The 22,638-nt window shown below is 45.4% G+C and overlaps 1 protein-coding gene across 2 annotated transcripts in view; it reads left to right on the top strand.

Moving 5' to 3' along the window:
- CPNE4 (copine 4) overlaps nucleotides 1–22,638 on the top strand; it is a 662,462-nt gene that overhangs the window by 454,143 nt on the left and 185,681 nt on the right. For both annotated transcript variants that reach the window (XM_073569453.1, XM_073569446.1), the window contains one exon: nucleotides 17–106. In XM_073569453.1, the coding sequence (XP_073425554.1) occupies nucleotides 17–106 (90 nt within the window). The remainder of the gene's footprint in view (nucleotides 1–16; nucleotides 107–22,638) is intronic.

The following is a 22,638-nucleotide window of genomic DNA, read 5'->3' as shown; positions in this document are numbered from 1 at the left end:
TCTGATTTCCTTATAGGTTGTTATGAACAATTTAAATCCAGTCTGGAAAACATTTAAGGTCTCTGTGAACTCTCTTTGCAGCGGTGATCATGATCGCAGGCTTAAGGTACAGACATAGTGTGTTCTTCTATTCCTATTTAGATATCTAACGTGTACTTATTGGATGCATACTGATAATTTAATTGAATGAGATCCATTAGAATATGTATTTTTTACCTTTTTTACCATTTACTAAAGCTAAGATAAAGCTAGAAAGTGGTTGACCCATTCTGGTGACTCTTTCTTGGAATGAAGATGACGACCAGCTGTGAACTCCAGCTTCTATAGATCCCAGCAATCCACTTCTACCTCCCTATAGATGGAGCAGTAGTCATAGTAGTGGGAATTACATGACGCTTACTCAAATCAATGGGAAAACTTCCATTAGAACGTGTCACATACAGATTATTTATTCAGCTTTAGGGCTCATGCAGACATTCGTGGATCTCAGTCCAAGCACAGATCGCAATACATGATATATCTGTGGGTCTTCTGACTTGAACTCGACAGCCTCATAGGCATTCATGAAGTAGTGTTCAGGTCGTGAGACAGTCCATGCATTGAACTCCATGCTTGGACCAAGATCCACGGACGTCTCTATGAAGCCTAAATGTAGATATAAGATGCTAAGTATCCCAAACCTTTTTTCGGGGTTGTCCACTGTATTCACAACCCCTTCTCAATCACCATGTTTCAACCAGGTAAAATAATAACACCTATACACCCCTTTTGGCGCTGTCCCAGCAGTGTTGGCCCTGACACTCTCAAGGTTGGTGTGACACTGTTATGTTACACAATCCCTGTTGTCAATCTGCAGCCACTTCGGATGAACTGAGAGAGAAGCCACAACTTACATTTCCACTGGATGGAGAATTTGTCAAAAGGAGACAACAGTGAAGCGGCCGCTGATTGGCTCCAAGGATGGCATGACATAAAAATGTTATGTCACACAAGACCCGAGTTGACCAGCGATTTCTCATTTTTAAAACACCATTTTATTTTTAGGGACCACATCACATTTGCACTTACTTTGAGGGGCCTTATATGATAGAAAATGCCCAAAAGTGACACCATTCTAAAAACTGCACCCCTCAAGGTGCTCAAAGCCACATTCAAGAAGTTCATTAACCTTTCAGGTGCTTCACAGGAATTTTTTGAATGTTTAAAAAAATGAACATTATTTTACTTTTTCAACGCAAAATTGGCTGGAATTGAGAACGGGCGCCATGTCCCATTTGGAGAGCCCCTGATGTGCCTAATCTGTGGAAACCCCCCACAAGTGACCCCATTTTGGAAACTAGACCCCCCCAAGGAACTTATCTAGATATGTGGTGAGAACTTTGAACCCCCAAGGGCTTCACAGAAGTTTATAACGTACAGCCGTAAAATTAAAAAATCATATTTTTTCAAAACAAAAAATCTTTTCACCCACTATGTTTATCTTCCCAAGGGTAACAGGACCCCAAAAGTTATTGAGCAATTTGTTCGAGTAAGCTGATACCCCATATGTGGGGGTAAACCACTATTTGAGCGTATGGCAGAGCTCAGAAGGGAAGGAGCACTGTTTGATGCAAAATTGGCTGGGGGAGCTTCACAGAAGTTTATAACGCCCGGGCGTGAAAATAAAAAAATCATATTCTTTCCACAAACATGATCTTTTAGTCCCCAATGTTTTTATTTTCCCAAGGGTAACAGGAGAAATTGGACCACAAAAGATGTTGTAGAATTTGTTCTGAGTACGCTGATACCCCATATGTGGGAGAAAACTACTGCATGGGCACACGTCAGGGCTTGGAAGGGAAGTAGTGACGTTTTGGAATGCAGACTTTGATGGAATGGCCTGTGGGTATCATGCAGCATTTGGAGAGCCCTTGATGTGCCTAAACTGTGGAAACCCCCCACAAGTGATCCCCATTTTGGAAACTAGACTTCCCCTAGGAACTTATCTAGATGTGTGGTGAGTAGAGTTGAGCGAAACGGGTCAGTCAAATTCATAAGTCACCGACTTTCGCTGAAGTCGGGTTTCATGAAACGAAACCCGACCATAGCGTGAGGTCGGCCACGAGGTCGGCGACCAGAGTGCCAAAGTCGCGTTTCAAATGATGCTTCCAGTGCCCTTTTTCAGGCAATGATGGAGGACGCACACTGTGGGCAATGCGATGACATGGGCATCGGTAACCATCATCTTTGAGAAGGGCATACAAGTGATTGGCTTGCTTTGTGTGGCGTCACAGGGGCTATAAAAGTACGTGCACGCCGACCGCCATCTTACTTCTGCCGATATTAGCATTAGGGAGAGGTTGCAACTGCTGATTCTGAATAAGGGAGAGCGTTCGGCAGGGAAGAAGAACATTCCACTGTACAACACAACAGTTTGTGTGCAGTGACAGGGGAGGCTATATTTTTTGTGTTGTCAGCTCTGTTGGTTATTAGGCTGCCTTATAAGGTTCCCTGATAGCTGCATTGCTGTTTGCACACTGCTGTGCAAACTGCTTTTTTAAACGCAAAAATACTTTTCTTCCTCTTTTCTGCACAGTTACCAAGCGTTCATTTTTCCACACTTTTGTGTGCAGCAGTCCTGCTTATTAGGCTGCGTGCTGCCATTCTTGGACTGAGAGCATCATTGTCAGCCTCCTAAAATCTCTAGGGAGATTCAAATTCTCCCCAATACTATATACACCTTGTACTTTGTCATACACCAGCCAATTTCAGCCTGTTAAATTGAGGTGTAATCTATATTGGGCCTGAGATAATAGTTCAGCCTCCTAAAATCTCTAGGGAGCTTCCAATTCTCCCCAATACTATATACACCTTGTACCTTGTTTTACAGTACCATATATCTTGTAGTATTTGGGTACATTTTTCCAAAAATGAGGACGTATGGTGGAAGAGGCCGTGGAAGTGGGCGGGGGTTGCCAGCTGTTACTGATGGAGGTGGGGGTGGTGGTGCATCTGCTGGTAGTGGCAAAAGCACAATAGCACCTAAGGCAGGAGGTATTGAGCCTGCGTCATCATCTGGCTCCACAAGGCCTCCAAGGCTCCCTTTTCTGGGAGTAGGTAAACTGCTTTTAAAGCCGGAGCTTCAGGAACAAGTTTTGGCTTACATTGCTGACACAGCCTCTAGCTCTATCGCCTCCTCTTCTGAAGTTTCAAAAATAAAAGCACTGAGTCGCGAGTGGAGGCTCCTAGTCAGGAACAACACCTTTCCTTGTGTCCTTCACCCCTACCAAAAGTGAAGGATGCGGCCGGCCACACTACAGATTACTCCATGGAGCTCTTTTCACATACCATGCCTGGGTTATCAAGTCAAATCTTGAATTCCCCAGTCCAAGATGAATCGGACATGGAGTGCACTGATGCACAGCCACTGCTAGATTTTTCTGCTGGTACATTCACTCAGAGCACTACATTGTCCTCGCAGTGTACAGAGCCAGAATCTGACCCTGATGAAACTCAGGTGCCCCTTCCCGCATACTATACCACCTTACACGGTGTCAAAGAGGAAGGTGCAGATGAAAGTGCAGGTTCCTTGAGCAGGTGGGGGGGGCATACTCATGGGCGACGGCACTGGCACAGGGCCCCTCATAGTACACAAAAGTGTCCTTGTTGTGGGAGGGCCCACCCGCTGTCAGACACACCGTCGTACTATGAGGGGCCCTGTGCCAGTGCCGTCACCAACTAGTGGCCCCCCTGCTTGCTCAGGATGACAGCACTTGCAAAGTTGAAATACTTACCTCTCCCTGCTCCACCGCCGTGACGTCTTCTGCATTTCCTGACAGTGACATTCTGGTCAGAGAGCGCGATACATCACGTCTGTATGCCCTCTGCCTAAACAGTCCAAGTACAGAGAGATGGAAGATGGGGACGACGAGGAGTCCAGACTAGTACAGGGATTCCCTAGCGAGGAGACTTATTTAATTGTTTTAAAGGTTGGGAGCAATTTTTGGGGAGCACTATACTTTGGAGAATGATAGATGGGGCCCACCATACACTGGAGCATTCCAAAGGTGGACATCAGACACTGGAGCAGCATTTACAGGGCCCATTATACACTCAAGCATTAGAAATGGGGCCCATTATATATGGAGCATTATTTGGGCCCATAAGACAGTGGAGCTTCATCCATGGGGACCAACATATACTGTAACATTGTGTGGAGCTCATCATATACTGTATCGAGCATTATATGGGACCAATGATTCTGTATGGAGAAATATATGGGCCTCATTGCTCTGTATAGCGCACTATGCGGTGGCTATAATACTGTATGGAGTAATATACTGTCCGTTTTTGGAGCTATTGGAGAATTTAAAATGGATATCAGTCATGTGATGTAAGAAGTGAAGTATTTTTCATTGTATTATACCGCTATTTCTCTGCCATATCAGAGGATCATGAATTGTGGCATGTGTTAAAGGAGCCCATTGACACTTTTTGGCCCTGGGCCCATGAAAATCTGGAGCCAGCCCTACCCCCCCACAACTTTAGCCAAATAACCCCCAGTTTTCAATGTCTAACTATTATTATAAAGTAAATTAAGGTTGACAAGCTTAAGTAATAAGAATTGATGTTTTTGGCATTGAAATGGGCACTGTAGGTGTGTTTCCTGTGCTCCACTCACTGCCGACTTTTCTTCCCCATTGACTTGCATTGGGTTTCGTGTTTCAGTCGGCCTTCAACTTTTCACGATAATCGGCCGATTTCATTCGACCCGACTTCTGCGTGAAATTCGGGTTTCATGAAATCCGACTCGACCCGAAAAAAGGCAAAGTCGCTCATCTCTAGTGGTGAGCACTTTGAACCCCTAAGTGCTTCACAGAAGTTTATAATGCCCAGGCGTGAAAATAAAAAAATCATATTTTTTCCACAAACATGACTTTTTAGTCCCCAATTTTTTTATTTTCCCAAGGGTAACAGGAGAAATTGGACCACAAAAGTTGTTGTACAATTTGTCCTGAGTACGCCGATACCCCATATGTGGGAGAAAACTACAGTATGGTCACACATCAGGGTTCGGAAGGAAAATAGTGACGTTTTGGAATGCAGACTTTGATGGAATGGTCTGCGGGTGTCATGTCGCATTTGGAGAGCCCCTGATGTGCCTAAACTGTGGAAACCCCCCACAAGTGACCTCATTTTGGAAACTAGACCCCCCAAGGAACTTGTCATATCATAACTTGTTTATCATATTTTTTTCCACAAAAATGATATTTTTGCCCCTAATTTTTTATTTTTCCAAGGGTAACAGGAGAAATTGGACCCCAGAAGATGTTTTGCAATTTGTCCTGAGTAGGCTGATACCCCATATGTGGGGGTAAACCACTGTTTGGGGGCATGGCAGAGCTTGAAAGGGAAGGAGCACCGTTTGACATTTTCAACGCAGAATTGGCTGGAATTGAGATCGGACGCCATATTGCATTTGGAGAGCCCCTGATGTGCCCAAAAAGTGGAAATCCCCCAATTCTAACTCCAACCCTAACCCCAACACACCCCTAACCCTAATCTCAGCCCTAGCCCTAACCCTAACCCTAGCCCTAAACCTAGCTCTAGCCCTAACCCTAATGGGAAAATGAAAATGAAAACATTTTTTTAAATTTTATTATTTTTCCCTAACTAAGGGGGTGATGAAGGGGGTTTGATTTACTATTTATAGAGGGGTTTTATGTTTGACAGCTGTCAAACGCTAAAAGATGCTTTTTATTGTAAAAATAGTTTTTGCATCACCACATTTTGAGAGCTATAATTTTTCCATATTTTGACCTACAGAGTCATGTGAGGTCTTATTTATTGCAGGAAGAGTTGACTTTTATATTGGTACCATCTTCGGGCATGTGACAATGTTTGATCGCTTTTTATTCAGATTTTTGGGACGCAGAATGAACGAGAACCAGCATTTCATGAATTTCTTTGGGGGGGAGCGTTTACACCGTTCCGCGTGTGGTAAAATTGATAAAGGGGTTTTATTATTCGGGTCAGTATGATTACAGCGATACGTCATTTATATTTTTTTATGTTTTGGAGCTTTTATACAATAAAAACAATTTTATATAAATTATTTTTGCATCGCTTTATTCTGTGAACTATAACTTTTTTATTTTTTTCGCTGATGACGCTGCTTGGTGGCTAGTTTTTTGCGGGACAAGATGTCGTTTTCAGCAGTACCATGTTTATTCATATCTGTCTTTTTGATCGCGCGTTATTGCACTTTTTGTTCGGCGGTATGATGATAATGCATTGTATTTTGCTTTGGGTTATTTTTTATTAAAAGGGTTCACTAAAGGTGTTAACTAGTGGGACAGTTTTATAGGGTGGGTCGTTACGGACACGGCGATACTAAATATGTGTACTTTTATTGTCTTTTTTGTTTGTTTTACAAAAAAAAGAATTTATTAGGGAATTTTTATTATTATTTATTCAGCAATTTTTTTAAAAAATTTTTTACACATTTTTTTTTCTTTACTTTATTACTTTGTCCCAGGTGGGGACATCACTGTCTAGTTTCAAATTGCTGATCTGACACTTTGCAGTGCCCTGTGTCAGATCAGTGATCTGACAGGCACTGCAGCAGGCTTTCTCAGCTCCTGCTCTCAGCAGGCACTGAGGAAGCCGCCGGTGCCTCCCTGCAGGACCCCGAAGGCCCCGTGGCCATATTAGATCTGGGGGCCTGCAGTGAGGAGTCCCTCAAAGCAGCGCAAGCACATTGGGCTGCTCTGAGGGTCTCAGGGAAGCACGCAGGGAGCCCCCTCCCTGTGTGATTCTTCCCTATGCCCCGATACACTCTGATCATGTTTGAACGCAGTGTGCTAGGGGTTAATGTGCCGGGGTGGTCCGTGACCACCCCTGGCACATAGTGCCTGGTGTCAGCTGTGATAATCAGCTCACACCCGGCCGTGATTAGCGGCGCATCCCCCCGGGAGCGCCACTGATCGCGTGTGACGTACTATTCTGTCCATGGGACTTAGGTCCCTTGTCACATGGATGGAATAGTACATCCAGTGTAGGAAAAGGGTTAGATATGACACATTTCTTTTGTATTTTAGACAAAATTTATATATATATTTTTTCATCTTCTACAAATTAAAAATTACAAAAAGGAAAATGGGCTGATGCAAGACTTTGGGCACAATGCATGGTTAATACCTAGTAGCACCCCTTTTTGCAAGTATCACAGCTTGTAAACGCTTTTTGTAGCCAGAGAAGAGTCTTTCAATTCTTGTTTGAGGAATGTTCATCCATTCTTTCTTGGAAAATTCTTCCAGTTCTGTGAGGTTCCTGAGTCGTCTTGCATGCACTGCTATTCTGAGGTCTAGCCACATATTTTCAATGACGTTCAGATCAGCGGACTGTGAGGGCCACTGTAAAATCTTCAGCTTACGCATTTTGAGGTAATCTATTGTGGATTTTGACTTGTATTTAGGCTGGTTTCACATGTCCAGATATTTCCGGTGCCGGAAAAAACGGTACTGAAGAAATCCGTGCCACACGTAAGACACACAGACACACGGACGGCCACCGGGGAAGAAGCGGATACTTTTAAGCGCTGTTCCCTTGCGACTGGTGCTGAAGCCGGCTGTCATTCGATAAGGAGAGTGATGAGTGGTAATGTTCAGAAGGGGTGCCCAAACTATTACATGCCACTGTAGATAGATAGATAGATAGATAGATATCCTGTAGATATATAATTTCACAAGCCCCCCTACATATACAGTGGGGAAAAAAAGTATATAGTCAGCCACCAATTGGGCAAGTTCTCCCACTTAAAAAGATGAGAGACCTGTAATTGACATCATAGGTAGACCACAACTATGAGAGTCAAAATGAGAAAATAAATCCAGAAAATCACCTTGTCTGATTTGGCAAGATTTATTTTACAAATTATGGTGGAAAATAAGTATTTGGTCATTAACAAAAGTTCATCTCAATATTTTGTTATATATCCTTTGTTGGCAATGACAGAGGTCAAACATTTTCTGTAAGTCTTCACAAGGTTGGCACACACTAGTTCCCCACTTTATTTAAAAAAAGCTATGCAGGTCCGTCGTGGTCCAGGGAATCCGCCGTAGTCCACCAAATCCGTTGTAGTCCACAAATGGAATCCTGAAAAACATAAAAAGAGAAATAAAGACAAGACTCTGTCCCTCATTCACCAATTTATTAGAAAGCAAAAAGTTCCCACGCAGGTCCGATGTAGTCTTTGGCGTTCCCATGACGATCCCCCAATCTGACTTCCAAACGCTATGGGATGCCATTCAGAGAATGAATCTCCATAGGCTGTAGAAGCAGAGTCTCCAGTTCCCGATTCGCTTCTCAAGACCCGGCGGCTCTGAACAGCAGTGATGTCAGTAACTATACCGCTCATTAGGGTTGCAGAGTCTCATACAGGGCAATTGTATTACACTGATGGTAATCCTGGACACACGAATGACACACTGATGACACATAGATGACACTCGGATAACACACTGATGACAACCTGACGGAAAACACTAGTGGTAAACACTGATGGCACCAGTCCCTGTCATTCACGTATATGTGTAACCACGATGTGTGAAGGAGGCTTTATAAAGACCAAAACTATCTTTAAGAGGAAAAAGTACATAAACACATGGTCAAAATTGTTGGTACCCCTCGTTTAATGACAGAAAAACCCACAAATGGTCACAGAAATAACTTGAATCTGATAAAAGTAATAATAAATAAAAAAATCTATGAAAATGAACAAAAGAAATTCAGACATTGCTTTTCAACTATGCTTCCACAGAATTTTTTTTAAATAAAACTCATGAAATAGGCCTGGACAGAAATGATGGTACGCTTAACTTAATATTTTGTTGCACAACCTTTTGAGGCAATCACTGCAATCAAATGATTCCTGTAACTGTCAATGAGACTTCTACACCTCTCAACAAGTATTTTGGCCCACTCCTCAAGAGCAAACTGTCTCGTGTTTGAAGGTTGCCTTTTCCAGATGGCATGTTTCAGCTCTTTCCAAAGATGCTCAATAGGATTTAGGTCAGGGCTCATAGAAGGCCACTTCAGAATTTTCCAATGTTTTCCTCTTAGCCATTCTTGGGTGTTTTTAGCTGTGTGTTTTGGATCATTATCTTCTTGAAAGCCACATGACCTGTGACTAGGACCAAGCTTTCTGACACTGGGCAGTACATTTCTCTCTAGAATCCCTTGATAGTCTTGAGATTTTATTGTACCCTGCACAACCCCAGAACATAACAGAGCCTCCACCATGTTTCTTGATATGCTTCATTTTTCAATCTGTGAACATAGAGCTGATGTGCCTTGCTAAAAAGTTCAATTTTTGTCTTATATGTCCATAGGACATTCTCCCAGAAGCTTTGTGGCTTGTCAACATGTAGTTTGGCAAATTAGTCTGGCATTTTTATGATTGCTTTTCAACAATGGTGTTGTCACGTTGACTCGTCCTGTGTGACGCAACCCGCAGGCCGGTAACTAAAACAACAAGACTCATCACGTGATACTGTCCTGTGTGACACGGCCCGCAGGCCAGTAACTAAAGCAACAAGACATGGGGAAAGGGGAAACAGTTACAATGGTGGGCCCTGCAATAGGGAAAGGGGACGTGGAGACCTCCTGCACTCCCCTGAGCCAGTGTGCCTAACGCTCCTAGCGTTCCCTATGCCGGTTCCGCACCGGGCACCGATCAGGACCTGTCACCCTAGCACAGCCTACACCTATCCCTTGCTAGGGAGCTGGGTGGCGCAGGCACTGGCCCCACCACTGTACTAATACACATTAAGGAAAAGCACAAACAGGGAAACACCACTTAGCTTTACTCTGTTGCACTTGCTCCTGGCAACAGAGTCCACCACCAGAATGCAGCTCTCCTCCTGAATCGCTGCCACTAAGCTCTGTAAGAGCTACAAGGAAATCCCCTATGACTCCTTCCACACCAGGGCTAAGACAGTGCTGCAAGGAACGCTCTCCAGCTCCTTCCTCCACCAAGGATGGTTGAAATTAACACTATCACCAACCCTGATTGCAACACCTGTGACTCTTTTATAGCAGAGCCACACCTGCATTATAATAATGTGCACTTAACTAAAGAAACAAGAGTGCAATGACGCTCACCACCACCGGGGGCAAACTTAGAACAAACAACACCACAGTGCAATAATCCTAATGGCCACCGGGGGCAAAAACCAAACTTAAGCACAGCTTAAGACAAAAAAGGTTACCTGTGCTTTTTATCAGTCCTGATCCAGCATGGATCATGACAGGTGTCCTCCTTGGTCATCTCCCATGAAGTCCACTTTGGCTCATACAACAACGGATCGTGCAATCTGACACTGATGTTCCTTGAGCTTGAAGTTCACCTTTAATCTGTTTAGAACTTTTTCTGGGTTACTTTGCTACCATTCGTATTATCCGTTTCTTTGATTTGTCATCAATTTTCCTCCTGTGGCCACGTCTAGAGAGGTTGGCTACAGTTCCATGGATCTTAACTTTCTGAATAATATGTGCAAATGTAGTCACAGGAATATCAAGCTGCTTGGAGATGGTCTTATAACTTTTACCTTTAACATGATTGTCTTTAATTTGCTTTCTAATCTCCTGAGACAACTCTTTCCTTTGATTCCTCTGGTCCATGTTGAGTGTGGTACACACCATGTCACCAAACAGCACAGTGACTATCTATAGCCCTCTATACAGGCCCACTCACCGTTTCCAAGATTGTAGACACCTGTGATGCTAATTAGTGGACACACCTTGATTTACCATGTCCCTTTTGTCACATTATTTTCATTATTTCTGTCCAGAAAAACTCACACAACAAGATATGGCCTTACCAGAACCCTGTCTGATGACAAATGCACATATAGCAGGATGCAGCTGGCCTCCACTAATAGAGGCAAGGGGCAGCTCAGGTGAAAACTACTGATAAAAACAACCACCCCACACCTAACAAACCATGGTGGGGTTGGCTGCCTAGTAGGAAAAATGCACAAAGATAAGGCTTGCACAGGACGTCAGTCACACATATATAAGTGTGATGCAAAGTGTCTGGTTTGCAACCTATTAATGACGCCCATAGTATTAGCAGGCAGGCTGCTACAGCACTAAAATATGCAACACACAGTGACAGACGCCCCAATAGACCAAGCCAACAAAAAGAGGCCAGACTGCATCCTGCAAAAAATTATATAAGTGCAAAAAAATTAATGCATACAATGAGTACATTATTGTTAATATTGGTTAATATTTTGGCCAAAATAGATATAGCCTGCAAACCAACGTCAAGGCTCCTTATGATATTGCAGGTCTCTAACACTAATATCAAAACAGCTAACATTCAAAAAAACTCACACAACAAGATATGGCCTTACCAGAACCCTGTCTGATGACAAATGCACATATAGCAGGATATACATATTAGTCCTTAAAACCCAAAACCAACTATGGGTACATTCCGCAGGGATGAATGAACACTAAATGCCACTAGAAGGAATAAACAAATGGCACAGAGAATGTAGAATACAAAATGTAAACAATTTTATTCATGTTAGAATTCATATACCATACTATAAGTGAAACCGCTATAGACCAGATTAAAATAAGTGCCCCAACTGACACATTGCTCCTACATTTAGTACCTGGACCAAACAAAAGCGGATCACATTCTTTGGTAATTCAGGATAAACCATAACAACCGCTACCAAATATAAAATAGTAATACCTGTGTATAATGTCCACACTATCACCGCGGTCTACCCCTTGGGGGTAGACCGCGGTGATAGTGTGGACATTATACACAGGTATTACTATTTTATATTTGGTAGCGGTGTTTATGGTTTATCCTGAATTACCAAAGAATGTGATCCGCTTTTGTTTGGTCCAGGTACTAAATGTAGGAGCAATGTGTCAGTTGGGGCACTTATTTTAATCTGGTCTGGTCACTTATAGTTATACAGGCACTGTATACCATAGCGCAGCACCACTATTGGTTTAGCTTTACTTTAATAATGTAGTGATTTATTCTGTCCATATATCTAGCGGCTTTTTTGGTAATTTGAGGCATCTATATGTGATTGTATGGTATATGAATTCTAATATGAATAAAATTGTTTACATTTTGTATTCTACATTCTCTGTGCCATTTGTTTATTCCTTCTAGTGGCATTTAGTGTTCATTCACATATAGCAGGATGCAGCTGGCCTCCACTAATAGAGGCAAGGGGCAGCTCAGGTGAAAACTACTGATAAAAACAACCACCCCACACATAACAAACCATGGTGGGGTTGGCTGCCTAGTAGGAAAAATGCACATAGATAAGGCTTGCATAGGACGCCAGTCACACATATATGTGTGATGCAAAGTGTCTGGTTTGCAACCTATTAATGACGCCCATAGTATTAGCAGGCGGGCTGCTACAGCACTAAAATATGCAACACACAGTGACAGACGACCCAATTTTTCCTACTAGGCAGCCACCCCCACTATGGTTTGTTAGGTGTGGGGTGGTTGTTTTTATCAGTAGTTTGCACTTTAGCTGCCCCTTGCCTCTATTAGTGGAGGCCAGCTGCATCCTGCTATATGTGCATTTGTCATCAGACAGGGTTCTGGTAAGGCCATATCTTGTTGTGTGAGTTTTTTTTGGATTTTTTCTATGTTAGCTGTTTTGATATTAGTGTTAGGGACCTGCAATATCATGAGGAGCCTTGACGTTGGCTTGCAGGCATAATCTATTTTGGCCAAAATATTAACCAATATCTCATTTAATGTACTCATTGTATGCATTAATTTTTTTGCACTTATATAATTTTTTGCAGGATGCAGTCTGGCCTCTTTTTGTTGGCTTGGTCTATTGGGGCGTCTGTCACTGTGTGTTGCATATTTTAGTGCTGTAGCAGCCCGCCTGCCAATACTATGGGCATCATTAATAGGTTGCAAACCAGACACTTTGCATCACACTTATATATGTGTGACTGACGTCCAATGCAAGCCTTATATATGTGCATTTTTCCTACTAGGCAGCCAACCCCACCATGGTTTGTTAGGTGTGGGGTGGTTGTTTTTATCAGTAGTTTGCACCTGAGCTGCCCCTTGCCTCTAATAGTGGAGGCCAGCTGCATCCTGCTATATGTGCATTTGTCATCAGACAGGGTAAGGCCATATCTTGTTGTGTGAGTTTTTTTGAATTTTTTCTATGTTAGCTCATTTCTGTCCAGGCCTATTTCATGAGTTTTTTATTTTTTTTTTAAATTCTGTGGAAGCACGGTTGAAAAGCAATGTCTGACTTTCATTTGTTCATTTTCATAGATTTTTGATTTATTACTTTTGTCAGATTCGAGTTATTTCTGTGACCATTGTGGGTTTTTCTGTCATTAAATGAGGGGTACCAACAATTTTGACCACATGTGTATTTACATAGTACAAATACATGACACAAGTAATGATTATTGCAATGCATAATATTTATGTACATTATCATTGAAACCATGGCCACTACAAGTTTTAAAGGAGCTGGGAAGTACTTTTTACTATTCAAATGAATAGGGTGTGGATCTGCAGTACTTGGGCATGGCCACTATAGTTTTGATGGAGCTACTGTCTTCTAGCAGCATTTGAAACTCCTTCCGCTGATCAGTGGGGGTGTCGAATGTCACACCCGTCACTGATCAGATATCGATGGCCTATGCTAAGGAGATGCCATCAATTAAAAAGTAGTGGCCAACCTAACATTGGTCAGTGTAATCCTGACCAAACACACATTGCAAGCTCTAGAGTTAAACATATAAGTATTTAGGAATGCATTCCTTCTACCATTCCATTTAAGTTCAACATTCAAATTACATTGTGATATAGAATTTCTTTATACATTTTCATTTCAGACTTTACACAATAGAAGCGTACTTTCCAAATATCAAAAATCCAAATATAGAACATGGTATTTGCAGTGTAGCTTTTCATATTCTGGTAGGGCGTTCTTGACTGTTATATAAAGGAGCTATATGGAGGGATTGCTGCTGTGCTGATTAAAGTGCATTGACATATTAATTTACAATGTAATAGTTTTGAGCCATTAGATACAAAGCAGGAAGGTTTGTGATTTACTTTTATAAGCAGTTATCCATCTGATTATGATTAACACCCATTAAAGGGTTATTTTCAGTACCTTTAGATTTATCTGGTCATTAGTCACTAGGCTTATTACTGATATATGCCTTTTTAGCACTTTATGCATTTTTATTAATCCCTAAACTTTCAAAACTTTTGTCAAAATGGTTTACATACACAAGTCTATCTCATTTTGATGACCAGTTAGATGACCAGTTAGATGACCTCTGAGTTAGACTAAGCTGTCATGGCACATTTAGCTCAACAGTTTTGGAGCTGTAGATTCATAAAGTTTGGCAATGTGGTATTTTTTTGTTTTTTTCTGAAAAACATGGAAACTTTATGACAAAACAAATCTGGAAATTTAGTTTAGTGATTCTGAAACTCTGCATGTAACAGGAATAAGCTTCATATTTCCCCTCATTACCAAAAAAGATGTGTTTACTAGAGATGGGTAGAACCGACAGACATGGATACAGATTTCACCTGGGAGTCTGTTACTGTTCGACTTCGGTACCCCAAACACTGGGTACATCTCTGCCTCTGATTGGCATTAAAATCATTACTGCCGGTCTGACAGCTGCAGTTCTCACTCTGTCAAATGGCTCCCTCCATCCCTGCCTAGACTATCGAGGGCTGAATGACATCACGGTCAAAAACAAGTATCCGTTGCCACTGATCCCGGAGCTCTTTGAATGGCTAAGAGGAGCACGAATTTTCACCAAGCTGGATCTTCGTGGGGCCTACAACTTGGCCCATATCCATTCCGGTGACGAGTGGAAGACTGCCTTTAACACCTGAGACGGTCACTATGAATACTTGGTGATGCCCTTAGGCTGCAGCGGTATTCCAGGAGTTAGTGAGCAACATTTTCAGGGATATGCTGTATTCCTGCGTAGTGGTCTACATGGATGATATCCTCGTGTTTTCTCCAGACTTGTCTGCCCACAGAAAGAACGTACGCCAAGTATTCCTGCGTTTGAGGGAGAAACACCTTTACACTAAGATCGAGAAATGTGTCTTCGAACAAACGTCCTTGTCGTTCTTGGGGTACATTATCTCAGACTCTGGTCTACACATGGATCCGGCGAAAGTGTCCGTCATTCTCGATTGGCCACGACCCCATGGGGTGAAGGCAATCCATCGCTTCCTTGGCTTTGCGAATTACTATCGGCAGTTCGTCCCCCATTTCTCCTCATTGGTTTGGCCTATCTTGTCTCTTATCCGCAATTGAGCTAACCCCAATGCTTGGTCTTCAGAGGCAGAGGATGCCTTTCTATACTTGAAACAAGCTTTCGCCACTGCTCCAGCACTCCACCGTCCAAACCTTTCATCCTTGAGGTAGACGCATCTTCTACCAGAACCGGTGCTGTTCTTTTGCAGAAGTCTTCTTCTGGACGTCTTGTCACCTGCGGCTTCTTTTCCAAAGTATTCTCCCCGTCTGAGTGAAATTACTCCATTGGAGACAAAGAGTTATTGGCCATTAAGTTGGCCTTGGAGGAATGGAGATACTTACTGGAAGGTGCCATACATCCGTTCAACATCTTCACGGACCATAAAAACCTGGCGCATATTCAGTCAGCACAAAGGCTCAATCCCCGGCAGGCCAGGTGGTCATTCTTCTTCGCCCGTTTTGACTTTGAACTCCACTTTCGGCCTGGCGATAAAAATATTAAAGCTGGTGCTTTATCAAGATCTTTCCTGTCGACTAATAGTGAAGAGGAACCTTCACATAACATCGACCTGTCCGAGATAATTACCGTGGCTCCTGTCAACTTGACTTCCATACCCCCAGGAAAAACCTTTGTGGCTGAGAGCATTAGAAAACGAGTGTGTTACGTGTTACAGAACCACTCAGCACCCAGAATATGTTGTGCAGTTATATGTAGGTATAATAGTTTCTATGTGAGATGCATGTCCCTAATGCATCAGCCCACAGGCTGCGACCCTGGGCAGAGGGGACACGATATTCTCCTTTTGTCCGCCCTCCCCCCTCCTTTGTAATTCCCACAGTAAACATCGGCAGGCTCCGGCCACCTGCTGCTTTTGTAATGCATGTCTGGCCTGCCGCTTTTCTATTGGCCTGCCCTCTGTAACTGTGTGATATATTCTGCGTCCTGTGAGTAAAGTGTTGTCAGACCGGAAATACGTGGAGAAGCAGTGATCTTTTATATGCGCCCATGTAACCAAGGAATTCCAGCCAACACAGAGCGGACCTATGAAAATACAGGGTGATACTGAAAGAGGTACTCCAGCTTGATAGACCTCGTTACACTGGTGGCAGACAGCGGGATATGATACCCCTTCTACAGGAGGAAAGGAATAAATGGAAAATAACTACCAGAAGTTAAAGAGGACTGCATTAAAAGATCTGGTGGAAGCCCGAGGGTTGATCGCCAGCAACAAAACAAAAGCGGATTTGATAGCAGCCATCATGGAACACGACAGTGCAGCGCCCCCCAATGTGAATGTGGAGGAGACCGAATTCCAGAGGGAGGTAAAGAACAGACTGGCATTCTATGGCCTAAACCCTGCAGTAGAGATCATACGAGAGGTGATGGCTGATGTGCGTACTGATCTGAAGGAAAAGATGGCCGAGCGGACCAGGATAGAGCTAGCCAAGATGGAGATGGCAGAGCGGACCAAAGTGGAGCTGGCCAAGATGGAGATGGCAGAGCGGAGAGGGGAGAGTCAGTGAGCAGGGGGAGCTCTGGCCTTCGACCAGGTACCTTCAACAGTAAGCCACAAAAAGATCCAGTATAATGCCTTCCGACAGTTGGGGGAGGCAGAGGAAGACATTGATGGCTTTCTGCAGGACTTTGAGCGGCAGTGTGCCCTTGATCAAGTGAAGCCGGAGGAACAGGTTCAGATTCTGGCCAGCAAGCTGACAGGCCGGGCAGCGGACGCCTATCGCACAGTACCTGATGAGGACTGTATGGACTATGACCGGATCAAAGAAGTGATCTTGGCCCGGTATGCGCTGACACCAGAGGCCTGCCACCAAAAGTTCTGCAGACTTATAAAACGCATAACCGATACCCACGCTGAATGGGCCTGTAAATTACGGCAGTCACTGCTACAGTGGGTACAAGGGAGCCAAGCAACCACTAAGGAGGACGTCCTCCAGCTCTTCCTGTTAGAACGATTCTTTAATGGACTAAACTCCGAGACACAGGAATGGCTTCGGGACAGGCGGCCAACGACTCTTGAGGAAGCCACTCGTCTGGCTGATGAACATCATGATGTCAGGAGGCCGCAGTTGTCCAGATCAAAGGTGGTCACTAGGGGTCCGCCCATGGACCTGGAGGGCCCCAAACCACCGAAGATTGTAGGGGGACCAGCTAGAAACCCGGCCTACCACAGTCCCCCTGGGGCGCGATGCCACACCTGTCATCAGCTGGGCCACCTGCAAAGACAATGTCCCAACTGGACTCAGCATACCCAGTGGCCAAAGGCGGGAACAGCTACCTTCAGCCGGGCTGCTGTACACTGCTACCAAGGCGAAGCTGACCCAGCATTGGGGGCTACAACTAACCAAGGTGTGGAAGAGATGGAGGAAGAGCTGCATGAAGTAGACCCCGTGCAGGCAGCCCGGGCAGATAATCGACAACAGCATCGACAGGTCGTGTGGGTTAATGGGAAAAGTATGCAGGGACTAAGAGATTCTGGGAAAACTTTGACCCTTGTGAAGCCTCATCTCGTCCGGGACCAAGAGAAGACGGACCGGACAGTGGCAGTCCGTGCAGCAGGGGGAGCTATACATCGACTGCCCACTGCCAGGATTCACCTGAACTGGGGAGTCAGGGATGGCCTTGTTGAGGTTGGCTTGATGGAGGATTTGCCTGCAGACGTCTTGCTGGGAAATGACTTGGGGCCCATGTTGTCTGCATTCTCGGTGGCCCCTCTGGCTGAGACCTATCCTGTGACCACCCGGAGACAAGCTCGAGCTGCGGAGGTGGAATCACACTCAGAGGAGGCTCAGGTAAGACATCCCAGCCCTACACGTATTCCCATAGCCAGACACATTTCTTGGGCCACCCCAGATGAATTTAAGAGGGAGTTACTTGAGGATCCTTCATTAGAGGGATATCGAGGGAAGGCACAGGAGGGGAGAGGAGTACTGGAAGGGGAATAGTTTGTATGGAAGCAGGGACTCCTCTACCGGATCACAGAGCAGCACCACACAGGGACGAGCCCCACTATAAAACAACAGCTGGTAGTTCCCAAGAAGTATAGGCAGGAGTTACTGCAAATCTCTCATGATATACCCTTGGCCGGGCACTTCGGCGTCAGTTGCACCAGGCATCGTCTGACACAAAACTTCTTTTGGCCGGGGGTGACCTATGTTGTTCGTCAGTACTGTAAGACCTGTGACAGCTGACAGCGCATTGGCAAGAGGGGAGATCGATGCAAGGCCAAATTACGCCCCCTCCCCATTGTGGAGGAACCATTTAGCCGAGTAGCGGTCGATCTGATAGGGCCATTAGCCAAACCCAGTCCGTCAGGGAAAAAGTATATATTGACAGTGGTAGATTATGCCACACGGTATCCAGAGGCTGTTGCGTTACCTAACATACTGGCAGAGACGGTGGTGGCCGCCCTGCTCCAGGTTTTCTCACAGGCTGGATATCCCCGGGAGATTATCTCGGACCAGGGTACCCAGTTTACAGCAGAGGTGACCAACCAACTGTGGAAGCTGTGCGGCGTAAAGTCCATTAGAAGCGCCCCGTACCACCCGCAAACCAAAGGGTTGTGTGAACGCCTCAATGGGACATTAAAACAGCTCATTGGGACTTTTACCAGGACCTACAGGGACTGGGAGAAATTCTTGCCACACCTCCTGTTTGTCTATTGGGAGGTGCCACAAGAATCCACGGGGTTCTCCCCGTTCGAGCTGGTATACGGGAGACGGGTAAGGGGACCCCTAGACTTAGTGCTGGAACACTGGGAGGGGGAGGGCCTCATAGAAGGGGTACCTACTGTACCCTATGTGCTGGAATTCCGGGACCGCCTACAGGAGCTGACCCAGGTTGTACGTGAGAACCTGCAGGTGACCCAGCGGCGCCAGCGCATATGGTATGATCGGAGGGCCAGAGAGCGCACTTTGGAAATAGGACAGAAGGTCCTGGTGTTAGAGCCCACTAAGCAGAATAAGTTTCAAGCTGCATGGCAGGGGCCCTACCAGGTAGTGGGGAAAATAGCCGACACAACCTATAATGTCGCCGATTGTGACGACCCCAGGGTTATCCGCATGTATATGCTGAAGCCCTACCGGGATAGCCCTGAAGAGATAGTGGCCATCTGTGCACCTGAAGCAGAGGATTTAGCCGGACTTCCCTTGCCGGATGTCTTAGGGGAAAGGACTCAGTTTAAAACATGGGACCAGGTACACTTGGGTGAAGACCTAGGCCCCCGGGAGAGACAGCAGGCGGAGGCGTTGTTGAGGCTGCGACAGAGGATGTTTTCAGAGAGACCGGGGTACACTCGCCTGGCACAACACAAGGTTGAGACCCAGGATCAGACCCCCCTACGACAAAACCCCTTCCGCGTCCCTGAGTCTGTAAGAGAGCGGATGCGATAAGAGATACAAGAGATGCTGAGTTTAGGGGTCATTGAAGAGTCCCCCATAGTGTTAGTGCACAAGAAGGATGGGACTACACGGTTTTGTGTAGACTATCGTAAGCTCAATGAGAAAACAGTGATGGATGCATACCCCATGCCGCGTGTGGATGAGTTGTTAGACCGGCTGGCGGGGGCAAAGTATTTGACCACCATCGATCTATGCAAAGGCTACTGGCAGATTCCCCTTAGTCCTGACGCTATTCCCATGTCGGCATTTGTCACTCCGTTCGGCTTATTCCAGTTTCGAGCTATGCCATTCGGGATGAAGAATGCCCCGGCGACCTTCCAAAGGCTGGCAGACCAGCTTCTGGATGGTCTCCAGGACTATGCTTGTGCCTACCTGGACGACATCGCCATCTACAGTGCGACATGGGAAGAGCATCTAAATCACCTAGAGACAGTATTGGACAGGATCCACCAGGCCAGAATCACCCTGAACCCAAACAAGTGTCACGTGGGCAAAGCAGAGGTTTAGTATTTAGGGCATTGAACCAGCCAAGATTGAGGCCATAGCCAAATGGCCCATCCCACGCACTAAAACCCAGGTCATGGCGTTTCTAGGGACAGCGGGGTATTACAGGAAATTCGTTCCCAATTACAGCAGCGTAGCCAAGCCCCTCACTGATCTGACCCGTAAGAACCAACCCCGCCAGGTAACCTGGACCTCAGAGTGTGAGGAAGCCTTCCGCCAACTAAAGGACGCCCTCACCAATACCCCTGTATTGGCCGCACCCGATCCAACTAAACGTTTCCTGGTTCACACAGACGCTTCTATGTTTGGATTGGGGGCAGTACTGAGCCAAGTTGGGCCGGACGGCCAAGAACACCCGGTAGCTTACCTGAGTCGGAAACTACTGCCCCGTGAAGTAAGCTATGCGGCCATCGAGAAGGAGTGCCTGGCAGTAGTATGAGCACTCAAGAAGTTGCAACCATATTTGTATGGACGACAGTTTTCCCTCCTAACGGACCATAATCCCTTAGTCTGGCTTTATCGGGTCTCCGGAGACAACGCCAGATTGCTGCGGTGGAGTTTAGCCCTACAACCTCTGGACTTCACCATCCACCACAGACCCGGCAAACAAAACGGTAACGCCGATGGACTAAGTCGACAAACGGAACTTGTACCAACCCCATAAACTTTGGTCATCCCCAAACCGATCCGTTGAGGATCAGACTGTGTATGTCGATCGCGTCGCTGAAAAGGGGAGCCGTGCTACGTGTTACAGAACCACTCAGCACCCAGAATATGTTGTGCAGTTATATGTGTGTATAATAGGTTCTATGTGAGATGCATGTCCCTAATGCATCAGCACACAGGCTGCGCCCCTGGGCAGAGGGGACGCAATATTCTCCTTTTGTCCGCCCTCTCCCCACCTTTGTAATTCCCACAGTAAACATCAGCAGGCTCCGGCCACCTGCGACTTTTGTAATACATGTCTGGCTTGCCGTTTTTCTATTGGCCTGCCCTCTGTATCTGTGTGATATATTCTGTGTCCTGTGAGTAAAGTGTTGTCAGACTTGAAATACGTGGAGAAGCAGTGATCTTTTATATGCGCCCATGTAACGAAGGAATTCCAGCCAGCGTCATTCATTCAGACTCCAGTCAACGCAGAGCGGACCTCCGAAAACACGGGGTGGTACTGAAAGAGGTACTCCAGCTTGGTAGACCCCGTTACAGAGTGTAATGCTGGGGACATTCATCCAAAATTGACGGCCATGTTGGAGTCAAGAAGACTCTCTCCCTGTTGTCCTGCTACTACTGGTGGCCATCTCTTCCCCAGGATGTCAAAGACTTTGTAGCTTCTTGTCCATCCTGTGCCAAGAACAAGGTACCTAGACAACCACCTTCCAGACTTCTGCTTCCTCTTCCAGTACCTTTGGCTCCATGGCAGCACATAGCCATGGAATTTATCACCGATCTGCCTCGTTCCTCCGGTTGTACTGTGATCCTGGTGGTTGCAGACCGATTCTCGAAGATGGCCCATTTTATTCCTCTCCCTGATCTACTCTCTGCTCCTGAATTGGCGAAGATTTTCATCACTCACATCTTCAGTATTCACAGCTTCCCTCTGCACATCATGTCAGACAGAGGGGTTGAATTCACCTCCCGGTTCTGGAGATCTCTTTGTGGACTCATGAAAGTGATGCTGGACTTTTCCTCTGCCTACCATCCCCAAACCAATGGACAGGTGGAACAAACAAATCAGATTCTTACATCTTATCTCCGTCACTTTTCTAATGCTCATCAGAACGACTGGGTCAGTTTACTTCCTTGGGCAGAGTTTGCCTACAATAACCACACCAGCGAATCTTCCTCCAACTCTCCCTTCTTCATCATCTTCGGACAACACCCCAATGTGCCTCTACCGGTACTTCCCATCTCAGGAGTGCATGTGGCCGACACTCTGTCCGTGGAGTTCTCCAGGGACTGGCAGGACACCAAATGCGCTCTCGAAAACGCTCGGGATAGGATGAAACTACATGCCGATAAAAGGCACCTGGACTCTCCTACTTTTTCCCCTGGTGACAAGGTGTGGCTTTCCTCCAAATACATTCGCCTTAAGGTACCATCTTACAAACTGGGTCCCCGATACATTGATCATTTTGAGGTCCTCATGCATATTAATGATGTGGCATGCAAATTGAAATTACCCACCTTGCTTCACATTCCCAATTCCTTCCATGTGTCCCTCCTCAAGCCCATGGTGCTCAATCGGTTTCATCCTTCCCCGGGCCACACATTCCAGCCTGTTGGCATGGGGGATGAATTTAAGGTAAATGATATTCTGGCCATGAAGAAGGTAAGAGGGAAAACACTTTTCTTAATTGACTGGAAGGGCTTTGGCCCTGAAGAAAGGTCTTGGGAACCCAGGGAAAATATTCAA

The sequence above is a fragment of the Dendrobates tinctorius genome, unplaced genomic scaffold (assembly GCF_039654945.1).
Source record: "Dendrobates tinctorius isolate UK_male_01 unplaced genomic scaffold, ASM3965494v1 ptg000005l, whole genome shotgun sequence".
In the NCBI taxonomy this organism is placed as follows: domain Eukaryota; kingdom Metazoa; phylum Chordata; class Amphibia; order Anura; family Dendrobatidae; genus Dendrobates; species Dendrobates tinctorius.
Note: the sequence above shows the minus strand (reverse complement) of the source record. Positions and strands in the feature narration are given on the sequence as shown.